Raw genomic sequence first — 27,500 nt, forward strand, 5'->3', positions numbered from 1 at the left:
GATCCCGCGACCTCATGCTCAGCAGCCTAACACTATAGCCACTCAGCAACCACGGCGCGTTCTGTAAATCATTCAAATAAGGCACATGAATATTCACACAAGGGCTGCACAGAGAAAAGATAGGAAACATAAGTATTATTATTATTATTATTATTATTATTATTATTATTATTATTATTATTATTATTATTATTATTCGATATAGAAACAGCAATATACAAAGAGGGGAAAAATTGGAGGACGCTTAAGCTTCGCCTTTAAAAGTGAAACGCGATAGCATTCAAAGATCCCTGACTGCTTCTCACGCTTAACGACAACTGGCGCGTATCGTTGGATCTGAAGGACAATCCCAATTGCTGTCCCCCAGATTTTGGACCTTGCCGTTGGGTGGGGGAGTTGGCCGAGGTTGAGGAGGACATTGAGATCCAAACTGGAGGTTTATTTACAGTGAAAGTACAAAGAAATGAATAGTCATAAAGTCATTACGGGCCGGCAGCAACTCGGACGCTGCGGCCCGTGGCAAGAAGCTCGAAAGAGATGAATGAAGGAATGCCCTCTTGCTGCTTCCGGTCTCTGGCTTTTAACCCCTTCGGTGTCTCGAAGTCACATCACGTTCGACCAATCGGCGAGCCCGCTCAGGTGGCGTCATTTTCGGCCTATGGTAGGCGCCCGTGCGAATTTAATGTTGAATTCCAATGGCGGAGTCAGAGCAAGTTTTTCTGCTCGTTCCGGAGCAAGTTTGTTCCAATGACGGAATGAGAGCGGGAGTAAGGTGTTCCAATGAGAGAGTCGGAGTGGATTCAGAGCGGCAGTCATTCCGTGGAGCAGAAAAAGATGCTCCGCCAAAATCGGCGGAGTGGACCGGAACTCTGCGTGACGTATTTCCTTTACCATGTTTGTCTGCTGGGAGGCGCCACCGGTCACGACTCGCGAGGAAGCAAAAGCTGCTGCACGCTTGGCGAGATATCCATTCCGCACTTTTAAAAAACGACAGGTGAACGGCGCTGAAGAAACAAGTGACCGGTGCGGCCGGTGCGGCGGTGGTGGGAGCAAACAGCGGAAGGAAGTGACAACACGCAAGGTATCCTGGGTAACTCGGCGATACAAGTTCCGTTTCCGCCTTGCTCCGGCGGCGCAGGTTGTGTTCCACTCGCGGATTTGGAGGCGTTGCTCTGCGCCAGAGTCGCGTGCTCGCTTGTGGAGTCCGTCGGCTGCTCCGACTCCGCCATTGGAATTTAACATAAGTCACACCAGACGCAGAGGGTCGCTCCTTGGGCTCCAATTGTCCGAGGGGTTACTTGTCTGCGGTATTGCCTTCCTGGTCTGCAACTGCCATCACAAATGCGGACGGGGGGGGGGGATCGCTCCCAGGGCTTCACGGTGCATTACGGCCGTCGCTGCCTCGCGGCTTGCAAGCGCCGTCACAATAGGCGGATGGGGGGAGACGGTTTGTCTTCGAGCGACCTTTCAGAGCTGCAAAGCAGCTTGGCTCAGGACCCACGTTACCTGGAACCGTGCAGGGCTCCCGTTACACTTTCGGGAAGAGTCAAGCAGTGGGACAATAGCTCCACATGTGGCGCACGAGGTGGGGGACGCCAACTTGTTTGGACATCCCGCTCCTCGGGAACGTGGTAGATGTGCTTCTGCGCTCCTTAATTAGGTGTGACGCGATTCGATGTGGCCTGGTGAACTCGAAGGTGGCTCAGGAAAAGGTCCCGTATCTAACAGTATGTAACCGTAATGTTTACTGAAAAACGCTGGCGACGAACTTTATGCACAAAGGCGAGCTTTGTTAGAAACGCGGCTTCTTGGGTGGGCCGATCCCGGAGATGGTACACAGCCTCACCATAATAGTTACATCATTTCTGAGTTTTTGTTATTGTTTCGCACTTCAAATATTTCAGTCTGAGAAGATTTAACATAGAAGGCATGCGCTGTCACTATATTGATTCATGAGATTTGTTTGTGGGCTGTCATTCTCAAAATTCCTATGAAAAACTTTGTCAAGAATGCAAGACAAGGTATGAGCAACTTTAGTGATAGAATGGTGTGACAATATAGCCCGCATATACCGCACGACATACAGCAAGGCGTGGCGTATACATATACCTAAATATATACGGCAATTTTCGTCCACGGGACGCCGGCGCCGATGCCGACGCCAGACGCCGACACCGGATCTTCTGGGAAACGGGGCACTTAAAGCTTTCGCGTTAACATGAAAGCAGAAGGCTGGCGACTGCCACCGAGAAGGGCAAGACGACTGCCTGCTTTTTATAAAGAAGGGGATAGAAACAGAAGTTACAAACAGGAAGGGAAGTAAAGAGAAAATAATGAGATCGCAGGTCACAGGGACTAAAGTAAACCAACGACGAAGTATATAGAGTGCGCCAGTAGGAACAGAACAAACACGCCGTCTCTGCGCGTCTGCCGGTCGAGCTGTCAATCATCAGTTGCTCCATTCCCGAAGAGTCAGTGAGTAATTGTCCACTGACCGCTTTTAGAGGGTGGCGCTCATCGTGTAATAAGGTTCTAATACTGCTACTACTACTACTCTCGCTGCCGCCCGCTAAACCAGGCGCAACAGGCAGCGAGAACACTAACGCATACATTTTACGGCGATAGCGATTATACGGACACTCCAGGCGCATTAACGCCGTCGCCGTGATGTTCAGCATAAATACTAAGAACGGTACCATCGTCGACGCCTGCCGTATGCAGCATGTGCGACATAAAGCCTGCGAGGGTGAACTAACAATGACGGCCCAATGTCGCCTCTCAAGGGAGGAAAGCGGGGAGGAAGCGCGCCGTCTTCTTCCGTCGTGCGGAAGGCCACGGGGCGGGAGGAAGGGAGGGAGGGAAGGGTAGTTCTCTTACGGCGGTGCTGCGTATGCCACAGCCGCACGCGTCGGAGCGGGCCCTATATATATATATATATATATATATATAAAGCGGTCCGCGATGGGGACAAAGTGCTGATAGCTTTGTGTGCGCCGTGTCTCGCCGCTTAGGGTTGAAGCTAGAGGCTCCACGAAGGTCAATTCGCTCGCTGCTGCTGCCCCGCTCTACGACTCCAACGTTTTGACAGCAAGTGTGCGCGGTCACCGAGTGAGATGTGTTCATGTTTGCTTGTGTGCGCGTGACACCATGCTCGTTAATTTACTTACGAAGCGACTGTTTACAACTTTATATCGCCGATATAACCACCATCCTTACTTCAACGTTACTTCTTTTTTCTCTCATCCACCGGCCCTTTTCTTTCATGTATCACTCAGACTTCAGTTCGACTGAGTTGCCTAATACTTATACGGCGAGCGCGTACATTGTTTTGTTCCTTTTCCGAACGCTAAGCCGAGGAGCGTTGTCTACTGCTTGGGCGAGGTCGTACTTCGCCGAGCTGACGGAGATTGCCCTAGCTCTCGCTAGGAGACCCTTTGGTCATAGCTAGAGTATACGCAGCACAGCCGCGGGGACACTTTTCCCTGAGCGGCGTGTCGGGAAGAGCCGTCCTCCTGCAGCGCCGTGCTAGCGGCAGCCTTTCAACGTTTTCCCCTTGGCGCAAGAGACCATATAAGCTCTGTGTTTCCCGCGCCACCAGAGGACTGGCCGTTTGTGCTGTTTTGTATGATCGCCGGATGCCTAGAAAGTTAACAAACATGTTTCCGTTAACTTAGGGCAATACTGAGCGTCTTGCTTGCGCAACGCTCTGCTCCCTCTTGAAGGCCGAGCGGAGCGCTAGATCACGCGAGGCGACGGCTGACGCGGCCCCGAGGCCCGCTAACCCCGAACCCCGCGGTGGTCGGTGCTCCTGTGAGACACTAGACAACCAAGACGTTCACATACCAAGACAGAGCCGACCCTTGAATTGAATAATAGTGCACGATGAGGAAAGCCTCGGTCACGAACACGGGGAGGAAACGATCCATTTTCAACACGCTCGCCTGCGTCCCGCTTGAGGACGTAGCGGCACATAGGAACGCCTGACATCGCTGAATGTCACTTCTATATATAGAACTACGAAAGTAACAAATGTGAAATTAACGTTATTAACGCGCGACGCTAACGACAGACACATACGAGTGCCGGAGGCACTCGTCCTCTTCGTAACGCGTCTATGTCTGTACCCCCGGCATACCTTAAGTAAATCTGGAGCTCCGGAACGAGGAAGAATAGCGCAGTGGCAATAAAGGCGAAGTCGTCTCGCGAGTACATCAACAATGCAAACTACATTAAGCGTCCCACAATCAGCCGCCCGGCGCGTCGGCAGCTGCGCGTGACGACGTCAGAGAAAGCGAAAACCGCCGCTCGCCATAGCGGTTCTATGAAATGTCACGTAAGAAAAAGAGAGAGACAGAGACAGAGAGGAACAGCATGCCGCTCCAACTGAGTATAGACTACAGAGCCACGCCGCGCAAACAGATTGCCCCAGAACGCATATATACTACGTGGGAGAAACGAGCTTCGGCATCATTTGTCACACAGAGAGCCAACATCCCGACTTTTATTTGCCTAGTAAAAAGAAAAAAAAAAGAAAACGGCAGTGGCATAGTACAGGCGCACAGAGCGCGCGCGAGTGGCCAGGAGGCCCTGAAGACAAATGGCAGTCCAGGCACGCTCCGATTGCCGAGAGCGAGCGAGTGCCACGCTGCCCACGCTCGCACGCACTCGCGCAGAGGTGGCAAAGCAGCAGGTCGCGTACACCTGTACCAACAGCCGGCTCGTTATAATAACGCATCCTTCTTCTCTCCACCCCTCATTCCAAGTGGCGCCCCTTCTCCCCTCGTCTCGGGAGATGCACCGACTATATAGATGATCTTCGTGGCGGGACGTATGGGAAATGCGTGCGCGTTGCATTCCGATCGGCAGGCGCGGCACCCTCGCACGTTTCTCATCGTCGAGCAATCTCGTTCTGCAACACTGAGGCGCCGCGGATAGCGCTGCACTGCGCAGTGACGTCACGCCTGCCGCAGTACGTTTCCTCGCGTACGGATTCCGCTTTCGCAAGCGCTTCCTGACACGTACTGTTAATAGACGCAGGCAACCTGCCGGCGAAGCCTCGTGCGTGTTGCTCGAGAGGTGCTAATGAAATGTAACGATGCTCTCATGGCTCGGGGCGATGGATGGATACAATATTTACTCGCGCCGCCGCCGAAACGGTGCGAGTAAAAGACCGAGTTACACCCCAATTCACTTTTATGAGTGTAGGTGATTTCACTGTGTACAACACGACAACGGTGGCGGGCAGCGAGAACCTTCGCTGCACCGCATTTATGCTGGCGTTCCAGCAACGATTCGGCCGTCAGCCACCGGTACGAACGCAGCGACGCCTCCCGTTATAACGGGTCAGGCGTCAAAGATCGTCATCATCAATATTAGGAGGTCGCGCTGGGCAACAGGAATGGAATATAGCGATAACTAAGAACACAAAAACGCGTCGTAGCAGAAAAGATACCTCTTTCAGCTTATGCTAACGAAAATTTCAGTCTCGATCGGGTTGTCGCCGTGACGCGTAATTGGAACACCTGGCGTACGTGCCTACCGAGTTATGGCTTGTAAGGCACTAAGTTTCCGATTAAAATTAGGGTATATGGGAGTCCGACACTGCAGGTAATCTAACCGCCATGAGAATCATGCGTTCGGCCCGGACTTTTGAACGATTGACGGTGAAGCCGTTCAGAAAGCAAGTCACAGCTTTTTCACTAAGACGTAGATCATTCTGAATAATTTCGCGTACGTGGGTCGATTCATTGTCTCCGACGAGTAACAATCATCATGAATAAATACTATTGACATCCAAAACAAGTTATTTAATTTTTTGAAGTTCGAAGTTTATTTGTTTATGGCACACAAACGGAAGCAACCACAAAATTCCGCTGTTAGGCTTGACAAAGGCTCCTGCTTCATTTGGCGTCCAGCCATCCGTTGGAATCTACATAATTCATTAAGCAATCCATAATTCGGCCACATCGATGTCGATACACAGAACTTCACTCTCTCGTGAAGTAGTGTAATGGCCGAAACTGGAGGCTAAATGACGTTAGCCACTGTAGTAACACAAACTTACGAAAAACATTAAGCTCCGGGAAGCTTGTTTGAAGTAGGAAAGACAAAAATTAGGCATAATCTTGTGTACTCCCAATCATTCCAATGGTGGCTATCACTATATACTAGCATACAGTGCAAGCAGGCACCAGCATCCTACGTGAACATTATGCGTCAATGCTCCACTGAGAGTTCGAGCTAGATTCAAGTACGAAATGTTACCGTACCATTATTGCTTTAGTTGGGAATATACAATTCTTATTCGCGTGAAAAAAAGAACTGCAAGATTAAGCAAGCACGGAAACTCGCTATCTCAGCTGACCTTATTCGCGTAAATAATAATCGGCCTCAGGGATTGAGCTGAACAGCAAAAGAAAAGCTTCCACGACAAAAAACTGGCAGCGTACTGCGAGTACAGCTTAAAGTGAAGCGATGCGACGTATAACTTTGTCAAGTTGTTGCTCCTGATCGGTGCGCGAGACAGAACGCGCCCGGAGAGTACCAGAATAAGAAAAGAAGCTTACCAGTGGGCTCAAGTTATAATGGACCAGTTCTCACAATAAAAGCAGGAAAATAAGAATAGTCAGACAACGACAAACGCGCTAGTCGTCCAGGCAGAGCCAGATCCACCAACTTAAGCTTCGTCTTCATAAAGAGAACATTTCGCATGGCCGCTAACACGAGTGGGCTACGTACGCCCTCCAAAGTTGCTACGGCGTTCACATACGACAGCATCCTTGGCTGTCTAGGAAGAAACGAAAACTCTGCCGAGGGGAACCATTGCACTGCGGAAAGCAATGGCTGCCGGACTGCCGAGTTACCTTCTTATTCAATAACCATAATCAACAACAACAAAAATTCTCCTCTATGCCACGTTCTAACTTCCATTCATTACTCTCGCTCCTCGTTACGTGCCAGCCGCCGCCGGCGCACACGCATAGTTAGCCGCAATTACTCCCCGGAATCTTCCGGTATTCTCCTGTCGAGATATAAAACCACTATCGCCGTAACGCTAGCGTGGGGAATGGAATTTGCGATCGCTGACCGGAAAACAGGTTCGCCGGTTAGCGAAACAAGGAAAGCGATTCGCACCGAGGCAAAGACAAGAACGCGTAAGGAAATGCACATAACAAGACCTCACAGCGCGCGCGCCAGGCAGAGCGCGAGCAGCGCGATGGTGGCCGCGAGGCGGTCGGCGCAGCCCGAGGCGGTTCGCCGGCGAATACCGCCGCCGTCTGGCGAAGACGCATCATCGCTCACCGCGGGAGAGGCCTCCTCTTGGGGGCTTCTTGCAGCGCGGTGAAAGCAAAGCACGGGAGGGGGACGCAAAGGCAAGAAACGCCGAGCGTGTCTCCTGGGCTGCGCGCTTGTTCTAGCCGCCGGCACAGCGTACACGCGCGCGTGTAGCTTCCCCTTCTACGCAAAGCAGGGGCATAAAATGTAATGTCTCGCCCAAAGAGTGGAGTGCACGCGCCCGAAGGCTCCCCCACAAAGCGCCGGCACAGGCGCGCCGTGAAGTCGTCGCGCGCATCCGCTGTTTCATACAACTCGGACAACTTAGTCGATAGGCACGGCCGACAGAAGAGCGACTGCGACGCTGTTCAGGAGGCGAATGAAGACAGTGAGAAGAAGCTTGACAAGAGCGTTCGCTGCGCAACAGCATCGCCTTTTAATTTGCCGGGAGCTAAGCCATGACACATTGATGGATGGCACAGCTCGAGGATTGCGCATCACTAAAGATTGCTAGGAGAAGAGGGCTAACGCGGCCAGCAGAAGCAAAGCAGAGACCTGATAAAGCTGAGGTTGGACGAGCCTCCGCATACTTACTGAGTAGCCTGCACATCACAGCAACCAATTAATAATGCTAAACACCACCACTTTTTCGGAAGATCGCTGACATTAGCAACATTCAGTAGCGTGGAATAATAATCATCCCGGAGCTTCCAGGGCCCTTGCCGCAACACTCATTCATCCGTTCACTTTAGCGACAGAAGCATGCTCAACGGTCGAGATCGCCTTGACTGCTGCCGGCCCTCTAGAACAATTTTGGGTCTCTGCGGTCTCTCCAGCTTAATAGCCGGCCCTCAACGAAGGATTCGGTAGATCAGGTGCCTTGGATGCGCCGTACTTGCACTTCGCTATAACGAACTACGGGGATAGCCGATATTACGGCTAAACTGTCTATGGCTAGGCTTCCGTGAACTTTTGTTCTCCGTGAACAAAAACTGTCATCATCAATGGCTCAGACCCCCGTAAACATTCACGCTCCCGTAAGCAAGCAAAAAATACAATGGCTCATAGCCCCGTAAGGCAGAGGCTACAAGCACTCAGCAAAAAGAAGCGAACAATGCACAAATTCTTTCTAATCACGCATACAATATACAGAACAGCATGTCGAAAACTGTCATCCTCAATGGCTTATAACCCCGTGAGCAACGGCTAATAACTTCGTAAGCAAGAAAAAAAATGCAAGGACTGTTAGTCCCGTAAGGTTCATGGCTACTCACTTTGCGTGAATTAGCTGCGATGACACTACCCCTGTTCCCGTTGTTGGGGATCTCAATGTGGATGTGTCGGTACCGAAAAGGCAGCGGTTTACACGTCCCGTGTTGCAGACATATCCCTTGCGATGCCACACCGATCCGGCCCAACCGATCACCCAGCGGCATACGTGCATCGATTTGACATAATCAAATAATGTGATTGCAGTTGCTAGTGAAATAATGACCACCGATTAAGACACTAAATGAGTATGCGTAACTTTCATCACGATGACCAGCCATCAAGACAATAAATGAGTTCGTACCTTTGTTCAAAATTATGTGTCACCTCCGTGTCGTGTGCTAAACAGCTTCGCTGGTCAATCACCTTCACAGGGTGGAATGGCTCATGATTTTTTTTTTAGCTGACATCAAGACAAAAAATAATTTAAAAATGAAGCTGGGCAGGCCATTTAATGCGTAGGGCAGATAACCAGTGCACCATTAGCGTTACAGAATGGATGCCAAGGGAATGGAAGCGTAGCCGAGGACGTCAGAAAATTAGGCGGGGTGATGAAATTAGGAAATTTGCAACTGCAAGTTGGAATCAGCTAGCGCAAGACAGAGGTAATTGGCGATCGCTGGGAGAGGCCTTCGCCCTGTAGTGGACCTAAAGATAGGCTGCTGGTGATGATGATGATAGCGGCGCAAGATAAGGCTGATAACTGGCATCGGGATTAGCACTGACACGCGTCTGATTACACTGCGTCCGGCATCGCGTACGAACCACACTGAAACGCTTGAGAGCTGGGACAAGTATCGTGAACTGGTGTCAAGATGAGTCCACCAACGCATTTCATTACTAAGCAGTCTCCGTGATAAGGCTGCCTAAAACGCGCCGGCACCTTTAAGTTTCCAACCGTGGGGTCATCCATATAATTTTAACGCAGTAAAATATATTTGCAATGCAAGTTTGCGAAACAACGAAGAAATGTTGCGCGGAAACGAAATCTCGAGAGAGAAAGAACGAGAGGACAAAGGGGGGCGGTGCAGGTGGGGTGCGGGTGGACCACTCACGCCTACTCGCGTCGCACTCGGACGTCCAAACAAGAGCGCGCGTACGGCGAGCGTTCTACACACAAGAAAAGGGGGGTACTGCAAATAACGAAACAAGGAAATACGATGGCGGGGAGATATTTCCGGGATTCGCCAAAGTTTGGGCGCATTCCCGACGGCAGCCGCTTCGCGCACACACGGAAAGAGACGAGATCTACCAGCACGCCCCCCCCCCCCCCCCCCCCCCTGCCTGCCTGCCCCCCTATCAGCCTCGTTATCAAGCGCGCCGCATCTGCCCGCCGCATCCCCGAGCGCAGATGCCTTCCTCCAGCTCGGTGCCCTACGCTGGGTTCCCGCTTTTCCAGGGACAGCTGCCCACAGGATGCGCACTCCGCTAATTGGATCACACGACGCCACCGCTGCGCGCGATGGCCGGCAGCGCAACGTTTAGCCGGCACCTCGGGAGATCGTTCCGCGCCTCATCAGAGTCTGTTCTTCAGTTCTCGAACTTCGTCGGGAGACCGTTTTCGCCCACTTTTAACGCAGTGCACTGCGAGCAAAACACCCGACCGGTGGCGTTCTTGTCGAACAAGACCGAACAATACCGCGCATCCGGGAAGCTGAGAAAGTTTACCGCACATATGGCCAATCTCACGATTCAAAAGCTCGGGAGGAGGGTACGCTGATCAGGTTAAAGAAAGAAAGAGAGAAAGGAGAAGAGAAAGGAAGAAATAGACGAAAAAACAGATTTCGGTAAAAAATTAAGAGTTTACTCTTTTTCCAAGTCTACTGCATCTGTTTCAACGCGTAGCACGCAGTCATATTTGCGCATAGAGAGACTGATGACAGCCCGTGTCGTATGCTGCAAAGGTTCGCCCATTTACCTTATACAGTTCATGCTACAAAGTGCGTAGAACACGCACGCCAGTCAGCGGAAGACAAGGAAGCCGTTCAAAATTAATTAGTAGATAATTTGCAGGCAAAAAGAAAAAAAAAGGAATAAGAAAGAAAGAAAGGCAATGCCGCGTAGTATTCTGTGTCTCTAACTTGACGAAACACGAGACTTCGACTGGCGAGCTTAGCACGGGCAATTATTTAACCTGCTCGCGAATCAACAAATGAGATGTCTCAGTTTAAAAAAAAAAAAGTTGTGTTGGTTACCATTCTGGCGCTGTCGTTGCGTTTCCCCCAGCGTGCTTTCCGCATTTAATTTTAGTAAACTAAAGGAAACCATTTACATTCTATCAACGAACGCTCCGATCATATACACGACGGACAGCACATATAAAAAAAGGAAAGAACGCAAGCTTCCCCACGAAAGAGAAGCAGAAATTGAAACCGGTCACGGCAAAGCGATTCGAATCGTTTCATAACTGCAAGTGAATTCAAACGACCCAAGCCAGAACAAGAGAAAGATCCCCCCCACCCCTCCATTACGGTCAAACGCAGCAGAGACCGAACGAATGACAAAGCGGTCATTACGCGCTTTAATTAATAAACAGACATTAGCAGTACGCGCAGAGATCAGTACAGCGTGTCCTGCATGACCAAAGAAAGAAAGACAGAGAGAGAGAGAGAGAGAGAGAGAGAGAGAGAGAGAAAGAAAGGAGCAATCGGGAAAAATGGTCTGATAAAGACAGATGAGGCTACGGTTAAGATGGTCTCAGAATATTATGGAGGGCGGACACGTTATAAAAAAGAGCCGTTTCAACTGACAAATGATAATGGTCATATATTCTTATAGCAGCCGGCTCCGCGAGGGTCATCAGCAGCTTAGTCGTTTCATCGTCACCTCAGGGACAATAGAAAAAACAGGGAATATATATATATATATATATATATATATATATATATATATATATATATATATATATATATATATATATATATGTGTGTGTGTATATATATATATATATGCTCAAAGAAAGGATAAGACGTGAACGAGAATAGACAGAAGGCGCTCATTTGCTCTTTGGCAATAAGGCCGGGCAACCATTACTTGCAAAATAAAGAAAAGGAAAAAAAAATAGAAGAGAAAGACAGGCGGAGAGATGGAAAAAGCGCCCGGGGTCTTGTACTCGCACGTTGACGCTCATACGGCAGCTAAGTTTTCGTTCCTTGCTTTCTCATTGTCTCTCGAATTTTGAGATTACCGCCCGTTTTCATGGACGAGCGAGCGAGAGAAAACACATCAACGCGACGACGAACTCGGACGATGAATTCTGAACGCACGGGAGCGCGAGAGGTCGTACACTCCTGACCGAACAGTCATCACGGGCGAGGCAAGCTAGAGCACGTCGTTTAAACATGAACATGCGCTCTGCGCGCCAAGCAGCGATCGAAAGCTCCCAGCAGCCATCGGCAGTAAGCCTGCACGTCTTTGATGACTGCAGACGCGTACTGATGACAAATTTAATAACGGCAATCCAGCGTCCATGCTCCGTGGTAGCCAGCAGCGAGGAGGCGGCGGGATTATCGTCATTAACGCCTATACACTGGAGGTCTTTATACGTCGACGACTGCACACCATTATTGCCAACTGGCGCCCCCTCGCTGCCTTTCGCCCATCGAGAAGGAAGAGCAAATTGCTTCGTTCAGTTGCCTCCGTTTGCCTGAACGCGCTATACACAGGCGTACAAGCTGCGAGTGGCGACCGCCATTGCTCAGGCACTAACCGTAAGTGCGGATAGGCTTTCCTGTTTCGGCAACATAAATCTCTATAATTATGAATGATGCGACCATGCACAATAATTTTGTAAAAAAAAAAAAAACCTATGAAGGCACATAAGCAACAATTTTTGTGATGCGTCAAGGCGGGAGCATTACTTGTCGCTGAGTGTTTCGCTGAGTTACGTTTAGCGTTGCGGCGGAATGTCGTTGAGTTCAGTGTTGCTGCGTTATGTTTCAGAGCGTAACGTTGCTGTTTACGAGGTCGCAAAGACTTAAGACGACACACCGGCCATACTGCGACCTCTCAACAGAGCTTTACTCTCGGAGAGAAGGCTGCAGCAGCTCGCTTCGCACGTTTCGCTTCGTTGCGATGTTCTCGCACTTCGTCGGCAGTGGAATGGCGCCTCCGGCCGCGCTTTGCTCAAAGTTATTCATCACTGTCCCAACGTTGCAACGGTGTCGCAATGCAACGGATCCCTGCTCCTTAGAGGTGTCGGAATATGTTATGCTAATGGCTCAACGTGGCTGACAGTGAATGGTTGTCTCTCCGATCCGATTAGGCCTGCATCATCCGATTACGCCAGTTACATCAGTAAGAAAAGGATGCCTTTTATCACAGCTTCTGTTCTGCTTCTATATAGAGCCACTCTGTATAAGCATTCTGAAAGAACAAAGTTTCCAAGGGTTTAAACTGCCGTCTAATGAGATTCAGGTTCTTGAATATGCAGACGACGTGGCCGTTTTTTGTACTGATAAAAAAGGTGCGAAGACTGCTCTTCCAAACAAAGAAGATTTTTCTTGCACGGCTTGTGTTGCTAGCAGTATTACAATAAAGCTTTTTTTGGGGGGCAAGTTGGTTGACATGTATTGAAGCCATTGTAGCGCAAAGACACACGGACAAAGAAGAGGTCGGGATACCACGGGCTCTAACTCAGAACTGGGTTACTGGGTGGCCCCAGAAAAAAAAAAAAAACATAGGAAACGATAGACGCACACAGTGTAGCACATGCGTACACGTACTTTATGGCAAAGGAAAATAAAGTTCAGAAAGGCGTGCGTCGCTACCAAATAAGAAGATGGACGAGTCGCTAACGTAATACGTGCCGCTTCTTCTAATGTGATCAGCTTCTAAAAGTTCGCGAGCAGCAGTATCTATACTTCTGGCTAGAACATTAAGCTTCGGCAACCTTTCTGAATTTTCCTTTTTTTTCTATGCCACGAACGACGTGCACGCATGCGCTATACTGTGTATATCTATTATTTCCCATATTTTCTGGGGCGAACCAATAAACCAGTTGTGAGTTAGCGCGCGTGGTATCTTGTCCTCTTCTTTGTCCGCGTTTCTCTGCACTACAATGGTTTCAATAAATGCTAGCGTTAACTTTGAAAAAAAGTTCAGGTTCTTCTTTTGGACTATGGGCCACAATGCCATCGCACTACGCGGGCATTCAATGCAAAAAGATATGCGCTATTTAGGTGTATACCTCTATCACAGTATAGAAGTAGCAACGCTCATTGATCGGGAGGAGTTGGAAAAAATTCAACGTAATGTGAATTCATGGCGAGGGTAGAATTCGTCAATGTCTAGTGTTGAAGAGTGCAACGTGTTCTTAGTCTCGCGTCTCAAGTTTCTACTGCAAGTACTGCACTGCTCATGACTTCGCCTTCAGGCACTGCATCACATATTTGCAACATTTATTTGGAGTTCGAGTTGCGAATCGATGCGGCGCGACAATCTGTTCCTCTTCCTTGAACGTGGTGGTCTAGGATTGGTCCATCTCTTCGTCACGCAAGTTTCTTGCCTGTTTTTCTTTCGAGACGGTGACCATCCGTTTTTTAGCTCGAAATGTTGCAACTCGATTAGTTCCTTATGTTCCTAATATACTAGTGTCATCAAATGACTAAGATTTCCGCATGCTCCTTGGGTCTTTCTCAAGGAGGTCGTAGACTCGTTCCTTTTCTAGAAAGTTATATTCAGCCAAGAGTACACGTTCACTGCGAGTCTAAAAGCAATTTCTGCGGCACTGGTGGACCCGATCTTTTCAGATCCTTTATTGTATTGTGCACCTAATTTAGGTCGGTCATATCAGAATGTACTAAGGCGGGTGCGGAAAATGTGTGTACCTCCTGGAGTAAAAATATTATCCCTTTAATTTACATTCGGAAACACTCTTTGTTAAAGCTTGGTTAAATTTGAGGGGCTGCTTTGTGCCGTGGTCAACAAACTGTCGACTCTGTCCACGTGCCGAGACCATAGATCACTGTTTCATAGATTGTAGGGATGCTGTATTCTTGGGGGACATTCTCCAACGGACGCCCAGAAAGGTCATTGGAAAGGTCAGAAAGGTCATCCATAGTCAATTGAGTTTCCACCGCCTAAGATTTCTGACGCTCCTCCCTATGACATATTCATGCATATCACCGGCTTTATGCAGCCAATGGATATGTATACAGTGTGATCGCCATGCAAAAATCAAGCGATCTGCAAGATCTTTCTATCGTGAAAACGCAGCTTATGTGCAAAGTGTGCACGCAGTACAGGAACCTACTCCTGACTGGACGCCCTTGTTGGACGCATGTGTGTGTTTGCCCGAGCTTTGAGTGTGTAGCTGTGCCAGCTCTGTAATATACCTTCAGTTTTGTTTTACATGTAATAAAAAAAAACGGTGGCGCAGTCGTTAGCGCTCTCGGCTACGGTACGGTAGGAGTGGCGGTGGGGCTGCAGAGGATCAAATCCTCACGGTGACCACATTTTATTTAATTAAATGTAGATGACGAAATATATAAAAGAAGGAACACGAACAAGGGTCACTTGAAGCTGAAGTTTTAGGAAGGCGTCTAACCACGTCGTAGCGCTTCAACCTTAAGTCACATAGATGCAGCGACTGCGCAACTCATGAAGTCACGCCACTGCAGTAAAACGCGACCATGAAAAAACGTCGCATTTGAATTGGCTGCTAGTTTAATATGTGCTGAACCACGCGATACCTCGGTGCCGATCCCTAATTTCTCATAGTATCGTGTCGGGGTGTGAGTGGGTACATTCTGCCACGATTCAACGACTAAAATATCTCGTATTAAGTCACCCGGCATGCTATTCTCGACACCGTGAAATTACACCGTATCGTCAAATTCCGCAACGTCGGCATTTTCGAGCCAATAAGAGAGGCCGTAGCAAGCTGCTCCATGAGCCAATCTCAGCTGGCAAATACGAACGCGACATTATGGCGGAATTTGCCAATGTATAAATTGGTCTATTGTATCAAGCGCAGCTGGGCATACAAAATTAAGCCCGCGCGATGATGACGTCAGTCATAAGCAACCGAAGGTTGTGGATTAAGGCCGCTTCTGTTGCCCCTTAAAACAAAGTGCAAGCGTGCTCGGAACCATCCACGAGCAGAACAGCGCAAGCGCTGCAGGGCATGCACTCCAGGAAAGTATACCGGTCGCGATAAACATTGAACCGAGAGCGTTTCATCTCATTGAGGCAGGCACCTACAATCAGAACGACAACCGCTCGTGCACCGTCCATGGTTTCGGCACAGTTGCGCGCTGCGCAAATGGGATGGTAATTATACACTCTGCATTCACTGCGACAAAATCAAGATTTGTACGCAAGCCGCGCCGTTCTACGCCGCTTCCACGCGGCCCTCGCTCGGCATCGGCGCAGGCACGGACCGTGGCGGCGTCAGTGCGGACTATTTATAGGCGGAGCACGCGCGCGCCAAGCGCAAGACTACCCAGTACGGCCTTGGGAAGTTTTCCTTATTACGCACTCCTAGGGATTCGCTATAGCAAAGCGCGGCAACACGCCGAGTTTACTGCTGCTGCTGCTGCGCGCGACCCCATCCGGCGCGACGGGTCGCGACACAGTGGCGCAATTTCGCCTCCCGGGAAAACTTATCGGGCGAGCAGAACTCGCCACCGAGCGCTCGCGCGAGTCCTGCGCGCGCGCGATAAACCGTACTCGGAAGCACCCGATCAGTTCTAATAAATGTCCGGCCGACGGCTCTTGATCGGGCCACCGGGCAGCTTTACGGCGCGCCAACCGCATCAGGCCGTCCGTGCCCCGGCGACAAGAAAACGGGAGTTTCAAATAGCGCCTTCACTTTGGTTATCTGTTTCCAACTATCCCTTCCCCGCTCACCCAACAACATTCAACCAAGGATTCCACTCCACCCTCCTTTCTTACTCGTACACGAAGAGACCCATCTTCTCGTCACAAAGCACAATTTTATAGTATGGACTGCTGTCGAAAGGTTCTCTTAATATATATATCATGATATTGAAGCTGCGATCTCTCGTCCAGCCTTCAATTCCCCCCCTCTTTTTTTTTTTTTTTGTTTACCAGTCACATGCGCTATGGCAGGCGCAAAAGAAGATGACGAACTAAAAGCAAAATCTATTGAGCTTCTATACGCAAGTAAAACGTTAAAAAATTGGGCGAGTTAGTACAGGATGACCACATTGACATGTACATATGCAACTTGTACGCATATGGCAACTGATTAACACAAAGTCGGCTGCAGATAGCCGTTTTGTTTGACGCCCAAATACGGAAACAGTATCAAATAACAAAAGCACAAATCGAAAGATTTCCAGCCGGCGAAAGTACTTCTAGACCAGCGATATATAGGGCGAAACTAAAGAGTCATTGGTCTATTGTTGCGCTGCAACGGTGGTGCGCACACGCACGCACACGCACACGCACGCACGCACACACACACACACACACACACACACACACACACACACACACACACACACACACACACACACACACACACACACACACACACACACACAAAACGCACGCACGCGCGCGCGGACGCGCACACGAAAATCAAGGCACGAAGAATGCACCACACAGTCATGCCATACCAGCTAGCAGCCCCAGTCGAAGCACGTCTGGACTTTAGTTTAAGAAGGGCATACTGGTTTGAGCTAGTTGGTAGCAGCCCACAATAAATAGTTGCTGAGTATAAACTGGGTGACTTGCGCTTGTGTTTGTCAAATCGCTGTCCTTCGTCATTCAGTTTGTGCGCAACAACCATTTATTGTGAATGTTATTTTAAGGTCATTACCTGTTTCTCGGAATTAGGAAGAAAAACAAAAGAGAAAAAGCGCGGATCAGAGGGGAGGAGAAGGAAAAGGTTTTGAAAGGTACACTAATAATTCACTTCCTATGCTTGCCTTCTTTTGTCTCTCTCTCGCTCTACGAATAATTTACACAAGGAACACCCAGAAAGACAGCAGGCTTTACAAGAAAACGTGACAGTATAACACAGGCCAATAGTCCCGAAGAGCGTTGTACTGGAACTGACGGGGCTGATCTTTTCATCTGACGTAGAACATCATGTAAACGCTAAAAAGTATATAGCGCCAAACTACATCCGCTCCGCGCGGCTGGAATCTGCCGAATACTCGAGCTACCTTCGCACAGCAATCTGAAATTTCTAGGTAACGGCAATTAATATGGACGAACAAGAAATATAAAGAAAAGTTGAAGTAACACCAGTCAAACCTGTCAGGCGCAAACGCGTGGGTGCAAGTCTGCACGCGGTGCACCCCCGCATTCCCGTTTCTTCTCCCGGACGCAGTACGAAAAGTCAAATTCGTGGCGGTTAATCGACGAAGCGAACGCTACCTCTCTCTCTCTCTCTCTCTCTTTTCTCTTCGCCGCCACCACATATCGCCTTTTTTTTTTCTCCTTTCGCAAACTAACGCCCCCTCGTCCTCGCCGAGAGATGGTGGCGTGCGCCCACACGCAGCGGCAGCGACCATTTCGAAGTAGAGTCACGCCCCTGCGGGCAGCGCTTCTCTGCATATCCAAAGGCACCGGAAACGCCGGATAGAACGAAAGTGAGACAGAAAATGAGAACGCGGTGCTGGTCGCCATTACACAAGATCCAAGTCGTTACACTGCGACCAACGACGACGGCGGCGGCGGCGGTGGTGGAGGAAGCAGTGCGCGGTCTCTCGCTCGCTGCGCCGGGACGGACATATCACAGACAACGAGAGAGCGAGGGCGAGCACGCGAGGCATGGCGTGGGGCGTCGTTTCGATCGCGAGCGTCGGCTTGCGTGCACCAGACAAGCCGCGCAGAGAGACACATAAAACCGGCGGCTCGTCACCCCGCGCCTCTTATTCGCCGTGCGCACACGTACGCAGCGCGCACGTCCTCGTCGAGTAGCGCGATCGAGCAGCCGCCGAACTTCCTCCGCGAAGCGGCGAGAGCGCAGCTCTCCGTTGCGCGCGGGTTTTGTCTAGGCGCTGTTTGCGTGGTACGTTAAACGTGTAAGCGAGAGAAGAGGCGAAACTATAAACCGGGAACGATACGCGGGAAGCCACTCGCAGGAGGGGATGCTTGCTGAACGCGCAGTACCGAAATAAAGAAGAAAGAGTTCGGACCGCGACTGGAATACGGGAGGATGAGCGTCACTCATTAGAACTTCTCGGCTGTGGGGAATAAATTACGGTGCCCAATAACGGTTTAAAGATCGGGCCCAGTGGCTTACAGCTCTGGATGAAAGCGGAAACTACATGTGCATGCCACCTCCCCACTCCCACCCCTATAAAGAGGAACAGCACGGAACTATACGCATGGAGACTGTCAACATTACACCAACTTTACGATTCATCCAAGACTTCTATATAACGTGGAGTTTAAACGTGGATGTTTAAACAGACGTTTAAACATTCCTTTCACGCGTGCGAGGCTTATTATGTTTACTATTACTGACATGATAAAAGGAGATGCTGGCGCATGAACGTGGCACTGGTAACTTCTTGCTACATAAGGAGGCAAGAATTATACCGCGTGCACTGCCTCAACGCTAGCGGAGTTACCACAGACACAAAACGCTTACACCGCACCCAACGTTCCAGCACTGCTTATACCGCAGCACTGCTTATACCGCTGCTTATATACAGCACATATTGAGCCACGAAGTACAGTGCCAATGAGCGCATCTCTGTCCTGGGAACAAATAAAAACCGCGAAACGCCACCTCTATAAGATGTATGCAGCTCCGCATATCGGCACTACGCTAAGTTTCGACGTACGAAAGTTACGCGCATTGACAGTGAAGAAATTCGTGAAAATAAGTTCGCACATTGCATTTCATGCAACGCGTTCATACGTATAGGGAACCGTGCTTAAGGCTCACGCAGTTAGAGTATATATCGCTCACACGTCTCGCGAAACTTGTTAGCTCCGGAAGAAATGACGCATTTTTTTTTGTGCCTGCCCTGGGCACTTCGATTCCCAACTTCCCTATAGTGTGGGAGGGACACTATACTCTCTCACTCTTTTCCTCTTTCTATTCCCCTTTCCCCCACCCCAAAAGTAGGGTAGCAAACCGGGTGCTCTTCTGGTTGACCTCCCTGCCTTTCCTGTCGTTGCTTTCTCTCTCTCTCTCTTCCCTATAGTCCCTTATATGGCATGCATGACCCAGTAAGGCTGTACGATGGTCGCTCGTTCACGCGACGGGAGCAGCTAATGGTCGAGTGTTCGCTTCCTTTGCATCAGAATACAACTCGAACAAGAACAACAAAATACGACAAAAGTGCCCGTGAATTGCCTCCAGCACTTTGTAAGCTCTTGTCAAGTGATCTCGGATAATTTCAGCGTTTTCTTATCTAAACAACATCGTAACCTTCCGTCGCACACATGCCGCTTTAACGAGATGCAATAACTTAGTAAAGCACGAAGTTGTGTGTTGCTGAGCTCCCTAAGAATAAAAGGGGTTATACTAAGGAACATTACGTAGAGACAGAATCAACAGCAACGACGTGAAAAATGAAAAGAATACCGAAGTGTGAAGAAATCCTAATGATCCAACGTTGCGTTGACATTAGCGACACTAAGAATGACTGAAAAAAATAAAGAGTCGCAGTTTCACTCGAAAGGTGAAACATCAATTGCGAAAGCAAATTAGCAGACAGCTATACAAATTAAGGGCAGTGGTTTTGTTGGGCGTATAAACTACGAAACATTCGCTAACTGATTGAACTAACGATAATGGTGTCAACGCCCATAGGCAAACATGTACACATCCCACTCGATGACCGCGGACACTCGCTGTCCAAACGCTGGTTTGAGCAAGCGCGGCAGCAGCAGCGAGCGAAGTGACCTTCGTGCAGCCTATCGCTTCAACGCAAGAGCGGCGAGAACGGAACGCGCACAAAGGTACGACCCGTCCGCAGATCCCTGTCGAAATACGACGCGCGCGACTGTGCAAAGTACGCACTTGTTGGCGGATTCGAAGCCGCCCCCTCCCTCCCACGTTGACGGCCTCCCCCCACGCTTTCATCCATATTGACCCTATTCGAGGAGCAGTTTGCTCTAGCGAAGCGAGATGGCACTTCCGGCGGCGCGCCGCACGTCGCCTCAGCGAGCGCGCACGAATACGAAACCATTACCGCTTCCACCTTGCTTCTGTGCGATCAGCTGTCGGAAATGTAACTGAGTTTTCGCTGCCACACTGTGCTCCAATCATGCCGGATTGAATCATCTGTATTGAAGACGTGTGCAGTAGTTGATTGCAAAAACAGTGACTGGCATGTTAAGGAATGACATGAATCTGTGTAGCCAAGTTCGCGGACCATTCCAAAATTGTCCGTGCGCGTTACCGGCACTTCGACAGATGTACGACTTTCTTCGAGGGTACAGAAATTTGCTCATCCGCCAGCGTTGTATCGCTAACCTTCAAAGAAAGTGCTTCAGCCCCGCAACGTCGGAAAGAGTGAGTACCACTCGTTAAACAATGACAAAGGGAGTAGCGCCCCTTCCTGTCAGAGTACGTTTCGCGCACAGTGTCGCCCACATCTACCCCTAATGGCACGGAATCTTACGCCCACTCTGTCGTCAACGTGTCATAAGTGAATGGATGCACACTTGAATATATGCGCACCATGTACGCCCAACAAGAGAGGGAGAGATAAATGGGATATGAAAGGCAGGGAGGTTAAACGGAAGATAGATATCCAGTTTGCTAGCCCGCACTGGGGAAGGAGTAAGGGCAGACAGAAGGATAAAGAAAAATGCACATACATAAAAAGACAGGGAAATTACAGAACAACGGACACAAAACACACACACACACACACACACGAACGAGAAGAAAGCGGGTTAACCGAGGGGCCCGATTTTTATTAGTCATATCATAAGAAGCCAACACTGACACCAAGGACAACATAGGGGAAATTACTTGAGCTTAATAAATTAAATAAAGAAACGACAAATTAATGGAAATGAAAGTGGATGAAAAACAACTTGCCGCAGGTGGGAAACGATCCCACAACCTTGCGAAGGTTGGGGGATCGCCTTGCACTGGTCGCGAGTTGGCGCGAGTCCGGCGCAAACGTATTTGTTCGTGCATTACGTTTGAACGACCTCTTCGACAGTCGATCTAAACATGACGACGTAGTTAGTTAGCCCTTCCTGCATATCGCCCCATAAACACGATCGCCGAACCTTCTGGTAGGCTTTTTCGATAGAGCATTTTAATTTGTCCACAAACTTAATTTTTACGGTTAGGAAATTAGCGGGTTACCGGAGGCCTAAAGTTGACCGGCCGGGTTGGTCGCCCCACCTGGTGGCGTAGAGCTCAAAGAGGGAAACGCAGAGCTATATTTGGTGCTAATCATCATCATCATCATCAACAACAACAACAACAACAACAACAACAACAACAACAATAGCAACAACCTATTTTATGTCCGCTTCAGGACGAAGGCCTCTCCCTGCGATATCCAATTACCCCTGCCCTGCGCCAACCGATTCCTGCTGGCGCCTGCGAATTTCTTAATTTCATCGTCCCACCTGGCCTTCTGCCATCTTCGACTGCGCTGCCCTTGTCTTGGCACAGATTTTGTAACCCTAATGGTCCACTGGTTGTCTAACCTATGCATTACATGACCTGCTCAGCTACATTTCTTTCTCCTAATGTCCATTAGAATATCGGCTACGCCTGTTTGCTCTCTGATCCACAACGCTCTCTTCCTGTCTCTTAACGTCACGCCTATCATTCTTCGTTCCATCGCCCTTTGCGCAGTCCTTGTTTTCGAGCTTCTTTGTCAGTCTCCAAGTTTCTGCCCCATATGTCAGCACCGGCAGAATGCATCGATTGTACACCTTTATTTTTAATGATAATGGTAAGCTTCCAGTCAGGATCTCACAATCTCTGCCGAATGCGCTCCAACCCAATATTATTATTCTGTAAGTTTCTTTCTCATGATCACGCAGGGTCCCCTGTGAATAATTGACCTAGCTAAACGTGCTCATTCAAGGACTCTAGAGGTTGACTGGCGGTCCTGAACTGTTGCTTCCTAGGGCGGCTATTGATCATTACCTTTGTCTTCTGCATATTAATTTTCAACCTCACTTTTATACTGTCTCTGTTAAGGTCCTGAATCATTTGCTGTAGCTCGTCTCCAGTGTTGCTGAACAGGACAATGTCCTCTGCAAATCGAAGGCTGCTGAGATATTCGCCGTTGATCCTTACTCCTAAGCCTTCCCAGTTTAATAGCTTGAATACTTCTTCTAAGCACGCAGTACATAGCATTGGAGAGATTGTGCCTCCATGTCTGACCCCTTTCTTTGTAGGTATCTTTTTACTTTTCTTGTGAAGAATTAAGGTAGCTGTGGAATCTCTGTACATACTTTCCAGTATATTTACGTAAGCGTCCTATACTCCTTGATCACGTAATCGCTCTATGACTGCTGGTATCTCTACTGAATCAAATGCCTTTTCGTAATCTAGGCAAGTCATATAGAGAGGCTGATTGTACTCTGCAGATTTCTCGATTGCATGATTCATGACATGGATGTGATCCATTGGAGCATATCCTTTCCTGAAACCTGCCTGTTCAGCTACATTTCTTTCTTTTAATGTCCATTAGAATATCGGCTACACCTGTTTGCTCTCTGTTCCACACCGCGCTCTTCCTGTCTCTTAACGTCACGCCTGTCATTCTTCGTTCCATCGCCCTTTGCGCGGTCCTTGTTTTCGAGCTTCTTTGTCAGTTTGTTAGTCCTTGACTGAAGTCCAGTGTTGCCCTCATTCTATTGGAGATTATCTTGGTGAATATCTTATAAAATACTGGAAATAAGCTAATGAGCCTATAATGTTTCAATTCTTTAACGTCTGCCTTTTTGTGGATCAATATAATGTGTATTCTATTCTTCGCGGCTGGTGAGTATTTTCGACAGTGGCGTCATCATGAAAATATTGCCTTTTAATATTTTTTTTTTTGACAAGAGTACTCGTGGAACACGAAAGCATGTAAATAAGGCTTTGAAGTTAGACGAAGCGCCTTTACCAGCGTCGCTGTTGAGGTGCACCCATAAGCCACAAACGGTGAAAAGATTGCAGACTATCTAAAAAACTGTCAGCTCCCCGCAGACACAATCTCAGTGCCGCACGTACATTCAATGAGGCACCACGCAGTTCCTATTTAAAAAAAACAAACACTGAAACTCAAATTTTGACCTGGGAACCGAAACGTTACCTGTAGTGGCCGTAGACGTCACCTTCACTCCGCCTCGCTAATGACAACAGCACCGTGACGAACATTACACGGTCAAGATGTACAAATAGTGCTTACCTGCAAGACAGAAAAGAAAGGAGGGGGGAGGGGGGGATCCATAAGTTTCTATGCGTTAAGTACAGAACCAATTATATATTGTACAGTACAATAGACATCGGAGTATCAATACACAAAAATGCACATAACCTTGTGAACCCACCTGCAATTTTACTGACTGCAAGGAAGTGAATTATGTGATGAGATACCATGGAACAAATAATTGAAAACACTGCGCAAATTCCCAACGGGAAAGAAGAAAAATGGCACGCTGCCGCTGTAGCGGACATTGCTTCCTTACCAAGTACTCGTAGTAAGAGCGGCGAGCCCAAGTCCGCATCAGTCCATTCATGATAGAAAGGTCGTCAAAAGTTTCACCGGGGCTACACCAGGAGGTCGTCCATTGCCTCAGTATAACGAAAGTGGCGCGTCAATGCTTGCAAGTACTCGGAAATAGATGCGAACCCTTTCATTCCATGAAATACGCGAACAGGAAAGTAAACTGAACGTCTCCAACGAAAAGTTTTGCCACGATCGAAGACGTGTCGAAGTTGACCCTCAGCCGGGAAAGGATTGCCACTCCCCTTTGTTGATATGAGCTTCGGTTGAGCACACTTTCACTTAGCGGTCATAATCGAAACCGCGCGAGAGCCTAGACATGGCACAATCACTTGGACATTCGGTGAAACGGGGAGCAGCAACAACAACAACAACAACAACAACAACAAAAAAGCACGTTCAGCGCTGCGCTGGCCTATCTTTCGATGTCGCAGAGAGCAGTCCCTAGAGTGCAGCCAGAGATGCGTCAAAAGCTCAGGGATCTCGAGCGCTACACGTCGTCACCGCACGTCGACTGCGAGGGCTGATCGATGCCTGACTGACAGAGCAGCTGCTGCGGCAGGTCAACGCTGGCGGCTATGGTGCCGTGTGCACTATGAAACGGGAAAACACGAGCCGATCGAGAGACGAGGAATGACGCGCCTTCTGTGCCACCCGAGAACCCGGCGGAGCTCGGTTCCGTCCCCGGCATACACTGCTTGGCTCACGTACGCGGCCGATCGAGAAAAAAAAACAAAAAAAAAACAAAGCATGCCGCGACCGCCAGCACGCGCATTGATGAAGGCAAGTCGGGGTGCCAGAGCAACCGAGAAACAATGCGCTATCGACCGACACAGCTGGCGACTAAGGGGACGGCGACATCAGACATACTCGCGTGGATTTTCCAGCGTTGTTTGACGATCGTATTCGACAAGAAATTGCGCCGTTCCAGACAGAAAAAGAAATCAAGAGCAGTCGTCTACATTCAATCAACGTCCTCCGTAGCCACCACCGTCCGCCCCTACCCGCTATTACGGAGGAGATAAAAGCGGGAGCTCGGTCATAGAACAACCAACATGGTACATTTTAGATCTATTTGTATGCCAATTAAGTGGAAACTGCGTTATTTTCTAAAATTAATGAAGAATCAACACTGCATTCTTTCGGTGTTATTACTGCAGCAACATACCATATAAAGAAATATCGCGCTGGCGACTGGGCCATATTCAGACTGGCCAAGATCGTACGTATACCTGGTCTTGAATTCAAACCCATCCTAAGTGCAAAACAAGGTTTGCCTATCACATAGTAATTAGAAGCGATATGGTCATAGAAGACATATCACCCACCGTTAACATTGATGGATACGCTTTCTACGCCGACAAATGTTTTTTCTCTCTCCTTTTTTTTTCTTTGTCCCCATTCTCTCACACTCTCCCCTGACTGCTATTTTATCTGGGGCCGATAAAAGACGTCAGAACGCAACAAACGGCAAAGCATTCCGTTAACAACGCATGGTTACATCATTCAAAAACGGTCATTTAGCTAAGTTCGATAAATAGGCAACTTACGAGAGCACTACTTGCATTCGCTAAGTAATACAACAAGACACGAGTGAGTAAAGCAGCAGAATTCAAAAAGAAAAGAAAAATATGTACATCATATTCCAAAACACACCAAAAAATGAGCCATCTTTCTGCGTACGACGACATATCAACGATCGATCCATCACATAGTTCCTGAAATTCTTCCCAGTTCATAAGGTTCCGCTGACAGGATGAAGAACATCGCAGATGACCCGCGTTCCAAGCGTGTTAAAAATTACAAGACGAACGCCTGCTCCCCGTGAACGTAGTGTGAAGTTCAACGCCACGCCCTCTACCTCTTCTACGTCGCGTGCATATATCGCTCAAGCGCAAGTCGGCTTCATTAGGCTGCTCATAAGACTAGAGGTGGCGCCTTATTTCTGAACAGCGTGCGTTGCTTTGGAGCAACGGGGAGAGCGGTAACCGATCACTCGAGAAGGAAAACGGAATCATCAACGCATCTTACGTACGCACAAACATCGCAGTTGTGCGTTTACAATTTTGTTTCTGCGCTACCAACGTTTGGCCTAAACGCGCATGCCGAATTATAACGAGTCACGAATCGGGGAGCTCTGACTAAGCTTTATTAGCAACGTAAACGACAACCGCACTATGTACTAGGAGAGAACTGGGTGCAGTGTGTCTACGGTGCATTAAGTACAAGCTCCGCCCACAAGACCGCAGTGCGCCTTCCTTTCGTCCTTCCGCGCTCCGCGGAACACCGTGCCCGAGGAAGGTGAAGCCAACGCCTGTTCCCACTTCATCTCTGAAAGAGAGCCGCGCCACCTGGTGTCCGCTTATACTACATTTTCAGTGCGACTGTTCTGTTAATGTAATTGCTAATGTTCTGCTAATGTAAATGCTAGGCTATAAAAGAAAAAATAACAGGCCGCACCACCTGGCGTCCGCTTATACTACATTTTCAGTGCGACTGTTCTGCTAATGTAAATGCTAGGCTATAAAAGAAAAAATAACAGCCCGTTATTTCTATATAAACTATTAGCTTTGGCTAAGTACTTACTGATGTCATGAGCTCCTGTCAAACTTGCACAGACGTTGTGCTTTAATCCTAAGAGCAGAGACACAAACACGGATTTGTAAGGTGAAATTAACCGTCATAAGCACTCGCGGGAAAGCAGAGCGCGCTTGATGCCACGGAAATGAACGAACGTCGTAATTGGCTGGCGCATCTCTATGATGTTTTTTTTGGACATTGTAGAGATGGAAAGCGATACGTATGCCACTGTATTCCTCGGTTGTCGTCGACAAAAATTTACGTGAAAACGTGGTCACGAACGTGGTGAAGGCTGCATAAAATTCCTAAATTATTCCACCAACACCAAACCGATCTCACCGATACAGCCAATCCTCATTCACGGAGGGATGCAAAGCAGGCACAACATAAATAGCTTAATTACGCATGCTAAGCTCCATCGACTTTTTCACGCTTCAATGCCTCATCGGAAGACTCTGATTAGCTTTGTCTACCGCGACTGGTAGCTGGTGCAAATGGTTTCTTCTAAAATAGGTCGCGAAGGTACCACGGGTACAAGAATGTGGAAACGCAAATGGTGGATAATGAACAATTATGCAGAAATCCTTCCTTGCCCAATCATATTACTGTTTCACCTACGATCTGTTTAGCGAACTGAAAAGATGGCACACGTTGGCATAAATATTTCCCTTCTTTATTTGTTGCACTTTCATTTCTTCCTTTCTCTAGTCTGAAGCACATATACACCGCATCTACATTGCAACT

The 27,500-nt window shown here is 48.7% G+C and overlaps 1 protein-coding gene across 8 annotated transcripts in view; it reads right to left on the bottom strand.

The window, feature by feature from the left end:
* dlg1 (MAGUK family member discs large 1) overlaps window positions 1-27,500 on the bottom strand; it is a 717,696-nt gene that overhangs the window by 350,612 nt on the left and 339,584 nt on the right. The window contains exon 1 of one of the 8 annotated variants that reach the window (XM_075681548.1): window positions 24,139-24,204. The exons of the other annotated variants lie outside the window; for them this stretch is intronic. Within the exon in view, the coding sequence (XP_075537663.1) occupies window positions 24,139-24,189 (51 nt within the window). The 5' untranslated portion in view covers window positions 24,190-24,204. Of the gene's footprint in view, window positions 1-24,138; window positions 24,205-27,500 lie in introns of those variants that run through there. 8 annotated transcript variants of the gene reach the window in all.

This window comes from Dermacentor variabilis, chromosome 2 (genome assembly GCF_050947875.1).
Source record: "Dermacentor variabilis isolate Ectoservices chromosome 2, ASM5094787v1, whole genome shotgun sequence".
NCBI classification, from domain to species: Eukaryota; Metazoa; Arthropoda; class Arachnida; order Ixodida; family Ixodidae; genus Dermacentor; species Dermacentor variabilis.